This window comes from Microtus oregoni, unplaced genomic scaffold (genome assembly GCF_018167655.1).
Source record: "Microtus oregoni isolate MIOR12 unplaced genomic scaffold, Mior012 000045F_ref0000178, whole genome shotgun sequence".
NCBI classification, from domain to species: domain Eukaryota; kingdom Metazoa; phylum Chordata; class Mammalia; order Rodentia; family Cricetidae; genus Microtus; species Microtus oregoni.
Genome location: NW_024543219.1, coordinates 6329263 through 6340957, shown reverse-complemented (window position 1 = coordinate 6340957; position 11695 = coordinate 6329263). Strand labels below are relative to the sequence as shown.

Genomic DNA, 11695 nt, shown 5'->3' with positions numbered 1-11695 from the left:
TCAAAATGAATTTGGGCAGGAGTTTGCATGCACTTTAGACACAGTAAGTGAAACGTAGCCAGTATGTGGAGCAACCGAGAGGATGAGGTGAGCAAACCACAGGTCACGGTTCATCCCAAGGCAGCATCTTTCCTGGATCCTGCCTTCAGTCATCACACACACACACACACACACACACACACACACACACACACACACACTTGAGAGCAGAGGAAGAACAATTTCTGGGAGGGAGAGGGCCAGTGGGAGGGGTTAGGAACGTGAGAGAGTAATGTGGGTGGTGGTGGATCTGAACAAGAAGATAATGACATCCCTGTAGGAAAATCTTATAATCAAACTTGTTATTTGTTTGCTAACTAAAATATCGATTTAAAACTTTTGGAGATTCATTTTGGTGGAAGAAATTTATAATTCTGTGATGTGCTAGGATTTTTTTTTTTTTTTCTGGCTGCTGGGTCAGAGTCCTCTCATTTGTTGCTGACAAGAGGCAGTCCTGGAGCTCAATGTAGTGACATTTAGATTGACACATCGTCCTCATTTCGGTGATGCAATGAGCTCAGGGGACAGTAACTTTGGGCTGACAGTCTTGAGACCTTGGTTCCGTTCCTAGCAGTATATCTGCCTCACTGAATGACTTTTGACAAAGTGCAAACTTTTTTCTTCTGGGGGTGGGGCGGGCAGGGCAAATGTTTTGTTCCATTTGAAAAATGAGGATGTGATCTTTTCTAACAACTTCAGAATAGCATTCTGATGTCACAGCCAGGAGCAGAAGTGAGTGTTTTGGGACTAGGCGGTCGTCATATGTACCAGGTGATGTGTGGAATGCTATCATTGCTGTTCCTTGGGTAGATCTGACTTATCCTCTTAGATTTTCCTGAACCCAGGGCCTCCCAGAATTGTTACCTCCTTTGGCTTGGAGTCTGTGGCCAATGGTGGCAGGGGAATTAACAGGAGTAATTGCTCATGTCACACCATGGTCCCTGCTTTATACTTCTTGTAGTAGCTGAGGAAACCACAGTGCTCCTGCCTTGGTGCTACCAATAAAGCTGCGGCCTTGTCTGGCTGGGCTGAACAGAGCTGCAAGCCACACGGAAGGTGCTGCTGTGCTAACAGAGCAGGAAACCAGGGCCTAGTCCCCCAGACAGGCCTGGGGTCAGGAAGCTGTGGTGTGACTAACATGCCCACTCTGGCTTCCAGCAGACTAATAGCTCAACAGGGCTGAGTGACTTCTTCCCAGGCAGCACACAGTGAGTGACTGCAGAGGTTGCAGCTTAACAAATGCAGCAGAGGCAGGCCGGAGAAGAAAGGCAGGAAAACACCAACATCAAAGACCATGGCGAAAGGATCTGTGCCCAGTGATGTCAAAGCCCAGGGCACAGACTGGCCAGAAAAAGACAATAAAAAGCTACCTTCACAGGGAAAAAGAGAGAGGTCACATTCTTGTCCCTGCTTCCAAAACTGCTGTCCAGTGAGTGGTTGGCAGGCCAGGCACAGGTCGCAATTCTGTACCCTCAGTACTGCGCCTGGGACTCAGCCAGTTTGTGCAGTGAAGTCAGTTCACAGAAAGAGGTATCCTTCCTCTCTGTATTTTACTTTCATCTTTGGTAATAGAGTGGAGAATGGTTAGATGTGATTGTAGAAGCTTTATTGCCTGTTTGGAGAGCCTTCGGGAGCCACAGATGAGCATAAAGTATTAGGAGAAACAGAAAGTGCTGAAGTCATTGGCGCCCTAGTGCTGCTGGGAAAACTCTCCCGCATGGCATGAGAGCAAAGACAGTGGGCCATACTGACCTCAGGGGAGGGAGGAGGGCGCTGGCTAGGAGTGGGTTGAGTGCAGCTTTCCATGTTTAGCTAACATGACACATGTTCTCTCTCCCAAGACCATTTTCCTCCCGGGTTATTAAACTGGTATTTGCTTCTCCCCACTTTCTAGTTCTGGGTAAATAAAGAAGGATGGAACACCATTTTCAAAGTATAATAGTTATATGGGTAAAAGAAAACAAGTCTATATTTTCATAGCTTTCTATGCTTTTATAAAGCAGCGTGTAAAGCCAGACACACAAACCCCACTCCCCAGGGCTTTTGCTTTTCTACCAGACTGGAGAATTAGCTGGCTTGCTGCCGTCACAGAATGGCTGGTTTTCCTAGCAGCCCTTTAGATGCAATGGTGAAGGGTCAGTTTGAAGCACTTAGGAGTTGGAAGCCTCTGATATAGCATCTTTGTAAGCTTTTGATTTCTTTCAGGAATCAGTCTCCTCATGCCAGCCAGCCTGCAAGACAAGGAAAGTCGTTACAGAATCATAGACCCTGAGCTCTGGAAGGGGTTGCAGGGGTGATGTCATTTTGGGATGGTGGGTACCCACTATGCTGCACCACTACAGACATCATTAATCAGTTGTGGAACGTGGCAGAGGTTCTGCTGGTCAGAATAGTATTCAAACCCATTGGCTTTCTTATAACCATTCTTAAACCCAGGCCCAGAGAGGGTAAACAAAATGGCCATGGGATCAGAGACCTAGTCACAGGGTCAGGACTAAAACTCGGTTTTCTGATGCCTAGGGCAGGCAACATTCTTTATACTGCTGTGCTGCCTGTGGCCTCCAGATTGCGAGTGCAGTAGCAGGTGGGGCTAGATACCCATTTGGGAATTATTGGCTGTACTTAGAGATCAATCCAACCCTCAAAATTTTGGGTCATTCCTGGAATAGAAATTGATAAACATTTGGAAACACTGGGAAAAATAAGGGGAGGAGTATTTTATTTTGTTTGTATGCATGGGTGTTTCACCCGCACGTGTGTCTGTGGACCACGCGTGTGTAGTGCTCTGGAGGCTAGAAGAGGGTATCAGACACCTGGAGCATGTGCAGTGTAGAAGAGGGTATCAGATACCTGGAGCATGTGCAGTGTAGAAGAGGGTATCAGATACCTGGAGCTTGTGCAGTGCTCTGGAGGCTAAAAGAGGGTATCAGATACCTGGAGCTTGTGCAGTGTAGAAGAGGGTATCAGATACCTGGAGCATGTGCAGTGTAGAAGAGGGTATCAGATACCTGGAGCGTGTGCAGTGCTCTGGAGGCTAGAAGAGGGTATCAGATACCTGGAGCTTGACTTGCACATGGTTGTGAGTTGTCATGTGGGTGCTGGGAATTGAACTCTTGTTCTCTGGAAGAGCAGTCAGTGCACTAAGCCACTGAGCCATCTCTCCAGCCCAGGAAAGTCTTCATAGGCAAGTCTAGTGTGGTCTCTCTCTCTCCTTCCGTCCCTCTCTCCCTCCCTCCTCCTTTCTTTTGAAACAAGGTCTTGCTGCATAGCCCTGGCCAGCTTGATGCTATATATCAAGGCTGGTCTTGAACTCACATCAATCCTATTTCCTTAGCTTCCCAAGTGCTAAAATTATGGGACGGCACCACCACACTTTCCTTGTTTGTTACCATTTCCAAACATACTTCCCAATTTATAGCATAATTAGGACGGAGTTGGGAATATGAAGTGAGTAATTCTTACCTTAAAAGAAGAGTAACTTGGCAGTAAAGAGAAAGTTGATGGCGACACTCTTGACAAACAGCATCCGTAGCCCCAGCACTACGAGGGACATCATGTTTACATCTTTGCTGTGAACTATGATGGAATAAAAGTAGAACAGCGGCTTCAGGAGGGGCTAGATTTCTCTCTACAGTGCCAACAACTGTCACCAGTCTGCTCTAAATGGCCATAGCTCTTCCTGGCCTGTACACCCAGCACAGTGCCAGGCAGCACTCAGAGCCCCCAGGCTCCTGTGCCCACTCAGACAGGAGGAAAACACAGGCTCACAGCCTGGCCAGCTCTGCTGGGATGGAGACGGGGAACCAGCGGATTCGGTATGTTTTTTGTTTTCTTTTGAAGTTTGAGGCTTTGAGGTCTCAGGTGACAATGACAGAATTTGTTTTAACCACTTTGTTTGAACTAACCTTTTGAGCCATGGCAAGTCTCTGAAGTTTGTGTGGCACTTTCCTGTTCTGGTGGTTTTATGTCATCTAGAAAAAACAACAGTGGTCAAGATTAAGTTGGCAAGCAAGAAGCAAAAAGAGGAGACTCTGGGTTGGTAAACTGAGGACAAGAGGGTCATATATCTGTCTATACAGGTAGGATTCCTTCGATTTGGGACTTTTGGCATCATCAGGACAACCTCAAGATGCTCTCTAATCTGTAGGCAGAACAAAGATTTTCAATCCCATGATGGGACAACCACCCTTGTAGAGTTTTTGGATTAAAATAATACCTTTGGTGCCAGACATTTATATGAAAAAGACCGTGGTTGGTGAAGATGAGCAATGGGGATTAAATAAGAGGAGAGACGCAGAGCAATTCCTTCTTAGCCAGAGATGAGCGCCTTTTTTTTCCAGCATAATGCTAAACCAGAAGTAATCTATGCTGGGCTCACACTGCCCGCTTTTCTTTTCCTCCACTTTTCCCGTCTTAGCTCCTTCAAGCTAGATACTCACCGGGAGAATTTGCATGTGGTTCAAAGTCTGTCGAGTGCACAGTTCCACTGTTGTGCTGAACCGAACATGTCACTGAATTCGAATCTCCATACTGACCAAGCTTGACAGCACTGTACTTCCCGCTGGGGGAGATGACTATAGCAGGGTCAAATTCCGCTATCTTCTTGGATGACTTGAGACTTATATTCACGTCCTTGGGATAGAAGTCCTTCACCAGACAGGCAACATTTGTTCCATTTTTCATAATGAAAACAGATGGTGTAGTAGGAGGCTGAATTTCTGAAAATATAATTAACTGAGATGATAATTTACAGCCTTAGGAGAATTAAACTGGTGTTGGCTAGAATCTAGAACACTCTATACCTTGTTAGTGGTATCCCTGATAGCCTTTCATAGATGTATGGGCAAGGTGAGAGGAAAGAAGGGACAGTTAGTTTGGCTTCTCATAAGGAGCTGAAAGGAGATAGTACTGGAAGAGAGATGTGGTGTAGTAACTATAAAGAAATTTCTAGAACGGAGGTCTAATATGAGGCCCTGGGTGTGATCCCTGCCACTGCATAAACCCACCATAGTGCTATATACCACTGATTCCAGCAGGAAGATGGAAACAGGAGGATCAGGAGTTCTAGGTTACCCTTGAGTAGCAGTGCAGTCTCGGCTATATGATACCCTGTATCAAACTAAACCAAACCCCAACCCAAAGAAGGCTGGAGAGCTCATTTTGTGAAGTGTTTGCTTTGCAACCATGAGAGCCTCAGTTTGATTTCTAGAGCCCACATAAAAATGCCAGCATGGTGGCAAGTGTTTGTCATCTCAGCACTGGAAAGCAGAGATGGGATCTTCAGGGCTTGCTGACCAGCTAGCTCCAGCCTAATTGGTGAACGCCAAGCCAACAAGAGACTCTGTCTCAAGTGAGATAGGTAGTGTTTCTGAGGATAATACTCAGTGTAGTCCTTTGGCTTCCCTGTCCTCATGTGTGTATGACCTGCACACACATGTCTACCTGTGCACACACAAACAGTTTTTAAAACCAAGTTTTTGGGTAAGCTGGACTTATCTATGATTTGTTAGTTAGTTGGACAACTGAGGTCAGGCTGAATATCTGTCTGGGTCAGTTTGTTAATTTTAAATATGGGAGCCCTTGGAGGAGATTATGGAAGGCGCTCATACTTTGCATGTGTCAGTTAAAAGCACAGACTTCTAGAAAGGTCTGCATAATCAACTCAAACTCAGAGGGTGGCAGTTGGAGTTACTGTGAGGTGTTTTCCCTGTTCTGTAGACTGGAACAGATTGCACTGGAAGGAAAGGCTGTATTTCTCTCCATTTGTTTGGATACTGATTCTTTTCCCAAGGGCCTGCCTACTATACAATTTGAGTGTTTTTGTTTATTTATGTTTGTTTGATATAGTCTTTAACTGTATATCAAGCTGATCAAACCCTTGATCCTTTTACCTCACTCAGCCTCCTACGTGGTGAGACTAAAGGTGTTTGCTACCTCCTTGGAGTCATTTCTTTGGAGACAGGGTCTCATGCATCCCAGACTAAAGGTGTTTGCTACCTCCTTGGAGTCATTTCTTTGGAGACAGGGTCTCATGCATCCCAGACTAAAGGTGTTTGCTACCTCCTTGGAGTCATTTCTTTGGAGACAGGGACTCATGCATCTCAGACGGGCTTTGAACTTGCTATGTAGTCAGGGATGCTCTTGAACTCGTGACTCTTCTGTTTGTATCTTCTGAGTGATAAGACTGGAGGCACACACCATCAGATAACAACCATCATCCTCAGAAAGTAAATAGAACAAGCTACACTTATTTCTTACTTTATTCTAAGTGGGGCTGTAAAATGAACACTGGTCCCAGAACTGGATCCTCTACCTGCCTCTTCTTTCATACCTTGCTTTGACTATAACCTAGTGCTATTCTAGGTATGCACCTTTTCTTTCCTTAAAACGGGCAGTCTTGACGCTTTGAGAAAGACAGTAATAATTCTCATATTGCCTGATTGGAGCTTCTGAATTGTGATAATTTTGTGTCCACAGAGACTTGGATTCTACATTATCTTTAAATAACCACAAAACAAAGAGCCTTCTTCTTACCTACATTAAGGAGCAGCCACTGATCTGTGAACAGATTTCTAATCCTAAAACTTATTTCTGACTTTCAGCAGTAATTTCTCTCATGAACAGAGCCCATACACCCATGGTATTTGCTAATAAAGAGCTGGGGTTGTTGGTATCAAATGAAAACTATGGCGAATCACAATGGACGTTATCTGTTATGGGTTATGATCAAGACAGCAGATCTTTTGCTAAACAGAAAATCTTGGTAGTGCATATGCAAGTAGAAAAGAATTGACTTTTCTAGCACTCTATCCAGAGTCTGGGTCTGAGTTTTAGCCATGGGGTCCACGGTAGTAAAGCTCTGACCAAGTCAGTTGGTCCGGGTTGGTTGAGAGGAGTGGTTGTTAATGGGAAGGTGGCTGCTGATCTCCACGGTATAATTAGATCACGGTGGATCTGGGCGAGCCCAAGAGAACAAGCTGTCCCAAGAAGGCTTCCTCATGTCTGCATCATAATTCTTTTTATTTTTTCTTCACCAAGAAGCTCAAATGAAAGATGGGGATCTGGCACTCAGGGAAGGAGACAACTTTCCATGATTCTGACTATTTTGGCTTTAGCTCTAGATAAGATTTGGTTTCTTTCTTTCTTTCTTTCTTTCTTTCTGTCTGTCTGTCTTTCTTTTTTCTTTTTCTCTCTCTTTCTATCTTTCTTTCTGTTTTAAAAGAGTTTCTTAGAATATTCACTCTCAACCCTCATGAGAAAATCTTTGCTTTTTTTTATTTCCTGTTTTGTTTTTTACACACTGAAGTCGCTGACAGTAAAACTGATAACCCCAGCACTAACGGCTGGAAACCACAAGTCTTCATTACTTGTCTCCTTCCAGGAGCATGGCATTTCTTGTTCATTATCCTGTTTGTGGCTTGAGATATATTGTGGCTGATTTTCAAGAGAGTTAGGAGTTAGAAATTGGTTCAATTGAAAAAAATCAAACTAACCAATGCAAACTCAAACTCATCTTGTCAGTTATTCAAGAGCACGATTCAATTTGAGTAAATTGGATAGTGATAGATTGCTTGTGTTTTTGCTGTTTGAGACAGGGTCTCTCTAAGTAGTTAAGGCTAACAGCACACTCAGTCCTCCTGCCCAGCTGCTTGTGTGGGATTTTAAAACCTAAACGCATCAAGAGATTATCATCAATTAATATTTGGGATAGGGAGATTATTTCTGAATAGCATGAATATTATAATATAGCTGGCAAGGTGGATGTCTGGAGACATGCATGCACACACATGCTGAGATTAGAACATAGTTGTTGGGGTTTCAAATTGAACACAGAGCATTGACTTAGTAAAACATTTTCTCAGGCTCTCTCCCTAAGTTAAGATCCATATGTTTAAAACAATTGAAAGAAAAGTTTATTCAATCAATTTACTGGCCTCTGATTGGCATGGTAATCAAAGAAAACAGCTATCTGGTTTGAACTGACCCTTTCTCTTTAAATAAGTAGAATGTACTCCATGTAGTTGTCGTATGGAACTTAGTCTACTTTGCATTTGATTTAAACAAATATTTGAAGATAACATTTAAAGGAAAGATTTCATTGTTTATCTTTGAGAATAATCTCTTATTATTCCATGAATATGACTGTATTTCATGCTTTCTTTCAAATGTATTTACTTGGACAATACTGTTCATTTTGTTTTCAGCCATTCTCTTAAGACACTCATACAGTGCTAAAATTACATGCGGGCAAACAGCAGAGAGATAGAGACCGCCCTCTCTACATGCTCTTTATGATCCCATTGGTTCTCTAGGAACTGTGGCATCTATAACACATGCCACTCAGAATTTCACGGTTCTTTGCCAGTCTGGGATTTCACTTAAGCCCTAAGGTTTGCTCTACCTGGTTATTCTCACCTGGTTAACCACCTGTCTCCAAAGCCTTCCTAGCGGAGGAATATTTGTGCTTTGTCAGGAGGCACACTGACTAGTCAACTTAGCCGAAGGTGTTTGTAGGAAACAAGCCACATCCTGGGGAGTTTGAGCCCAAGCATGCCTGTGACTGCCTCCCTTCCCCCCAGTGCTACATTTACTAGTATAATTTCAAAAAGATTCCTCTGTTTTCTAGGTTGACCTGAAGAGTTCAGAAATAAATGTGGACTAGAGTTTTAGTGTCTGTATATTAAAAATAAAAGCAGTTAGAGAAGCATGTGAGCAGCTCAGTGTCCTTGTGCTGGCTCACTTCCTTCTGCTCCACTCTGTCTCTGAGATGTAAGCGAATCTACTAGTTATAATTTGTAATATAAACTGGGGGGGGGGGTGTAGCTCTAGTCTGGACTCAAGTTATCCACAGAAATAAAGAAAAAGTTCAACTTACGGGGCTCCACAAAGAGCTTTGTGCCAGCTCCAAAAAACATCTGCCGGGTGTTCCAGGAGCACATTATAGCCTTGCTTTACAGATAACCAGCCTGGGACTAGCCCTGGGCCTGAGTCTGAACATCTGTGCCATTCCTCACAGCCTGCGTCTCAGCCTGTAGAGCCCACAGTTCAGAGGATTAAAAGTTGTCCTTGATAGGACAGGGGGCCGAGTACACAGAATGTCCTTCTTTGAGCTAATAGTAGCTGAATGTTTGGATAGGAATGTGGGCAGGATGTCTCCATCTCAGAGGTGCCGGGACAGGGATGAAGCAGGGCAAGAGATGGTGACAGACATCTGATTTCAAGAAGTCAAATTGAGCTCCCAGTTTTTTGAGAAGACTTTCCAAGAAAAGCACAATAGCAGGATACAGATATAGAATACTAAATTTCTTACCGTGACTGAAAAGCAAGGACAGGAGGCCTTAGAAACATCATTTTCTCATACTTTGGTTCCTTTCTCTAGAGCCACAAATAGTGTGTCCTGATTTGAGTCCTATTTTTCCTCCATTACTCAGGGAGTTTCATGGTAGTAATGAGTTTGGTTCCTAATTGTTGAGCCTAGAAAAGGGCCAGGGACCTGAAAGTTGAGTAGCCAAGTGGCTGTGTTTGACAGGACCCCACTAGTGCTGTGTGGTGTGTGGGTGAGGGAGGTCTGTCCTGTGCTGCTGTCCTCAGTTAGTTTTGTTTTATAATTTCTTCTGATTCTGGAGCCAGATGGATGTCTCAGGAAGGAATAGTAATCGTGTGACTACGTGGATCATGCGATCTCTCACCAAACTCAGGAGGTAGAGCTAGAGCCGGGGAAAAGAGACAGCCAGTTCAGGACCATTATTCAAAGTTGAAGCTCTCAGACCTGAAGAACTGATTTAAAATTCTTACTTTCCCCACCCGAGCTTCACACATCACATTAACTTCCACCACTGCTGGCAGAACCCAGAGAAGAAAGTAGGGTATCGCGGGGACGTGTGGCCAGTGGCCCAACAGAGAGTAAGCGTTTATTTTTCAACCTCCTTTCCCCTGCCCAAAGGAGTAGCCTCAAAGATTTGACTCTTAACACAGAAGATAATTCCTAATTTCAAGTAGAAATGGTTTAAAGAGAAAATGAAACACAGTAGTTTTTACTCAGATGCAATTTGCCAAACATCAATCAGGCTGCAATCGCTATAACATAACGTGGCTTCCCTCCTTCTTTTTGTTGCTCTGGCATTTCTCTCCTTAGAAATAAGGATACTAAGCAAATCCCTGCAAGCAACAGGCAATGAAGAACCCTTACCTATTAATAAATAAAAAACCCTTAAGTTTTTTTTATTCTCTGAAATGCAGAGACCGAGTTGATGGTACCAGTCACTTAGGACTGCCAGACTTCCTACTTCCCTGCACCTTTCCCACTTCATTTCCTCTAGAATATTAAAACTTCTCATGTCACCATGTAAGAGGTAATGACTGCCCCATTGGACTTGGTATTTTGGAGGTCATTTGTAAGACTGTTGCTCTCTGGCTTGGCTCCAGCTCTTGACTGTTGGTAGTCAAATCACTCATTATAGAGACTGGATTTGCAAACCCTGGACCGTGTTGCCCGTGGGCAGCGCCTCTAGGAGAACTCCATCACTTCTCTACTGTTCTGGAGCCAGTGGCTGTGTTTCTGGGGTGAATATGGGTCCCTGAGGCCTTGTGCAGAGTCTCCAGACTCAGAGCTAACAGATGAGGTAAGCATGACCCTGGCTAGGATGGGATCTTGGAGGACCACTTAGTTTGTGGCCAGTCTTGCTGGTGTAATGCAAGTTCTCAAGGGAGAAGAGAAAGAAAAGAAAAGAGACCAAGATGAGGAAGGGATCTTGGGGATCACCTAACCTGCAGTCAACCTTGCTGGTTTAATGCAAGTTTTCAAGGAAAAAGAAAAGAGACTTAGATGGCAGATCGGTCCATCTCTCAATAGACAGATATAGATGATAGAGTACATTTAATGGCTTCTTTCATGTCTTTTCAATGTTTCTAACCCTCCTTTCTACACCATGACAACTCTTTTCCCCCTGAGAGTGAGAGAGGCTCATCTGATCCAAGCTTTTGTGGCCCTAGTTCCCGACCAGAGAGAGACCAGAACCAGAACCAGAACCAGGACCCCGAGCTATGGCTTTTCAAGGTAGTTGTTGAAAATCTATTCTTATTAATCTTCAGGATAGAGTTTTCCATTGTGCATTGAGTATTTTCTTATGAAAGACTAATTGGCCCTCAAATTCTATTGCAATTCACGGCAGCAACTAATAAATTTCAGATTTAGACCCCACCCCCAATGTCCTGAGAAACTTCAGCCACTGAAACTGAGTAACTCCAAGGCTGTGGTTCTCACACTTCCTGATGCTGAGACCCTTTCATACAGGTCCTCATGTTGTCATGAACCCCAACCATAAACATATTTCATTGCTGCTTCGTGACTGTAATTTTGCTACCATTATAAATCATAATGTAAATATTTGATATGCAGGATATCTGACGTGCGACTCCTGTTAAAGGGTCACGCACTCCCCTCTGAGGGATCATGACCCATGGGTTGGGAACCACTGCTCTAAGGGTACGAGCACAATGTGGTTCTCTGATGAGCGGGCGCCCATTCCCATAGATAGGCTGCACTGGTTCAGTATTGGCTTAGGCATCAGCTGGGCTCTTTGCTACTCATCCCTTCCAGTCCACCTCGTCTGTTGGCATAGGGTTGGCGGATGAGGGTAGCGTGAGGAATAGAAGC

At 44.1% G+C, this 11695-nt stretch overlaps 1 gene segment (V, D, J or C); it reads right to left on the bottom strand.

The window, feature by feature from the left end:
• Positions 1–2046: 2046 nt before the first annotated feature.
• Positions 2047–11695, bottom strand: part of LOC121434988 — a 172299-nt gene continuing 162650 nt past the window's right edge. The window contains 4 exon segments of the C gene segment in view: positions 2047–2270; positions 3502–3615; positions 3945–4010; positions 4479–4757. Of these exon segments, the coding sequence occupies positions 3503–3615; positions 3945–4010; positions 4479–4757 (458 nt within the window).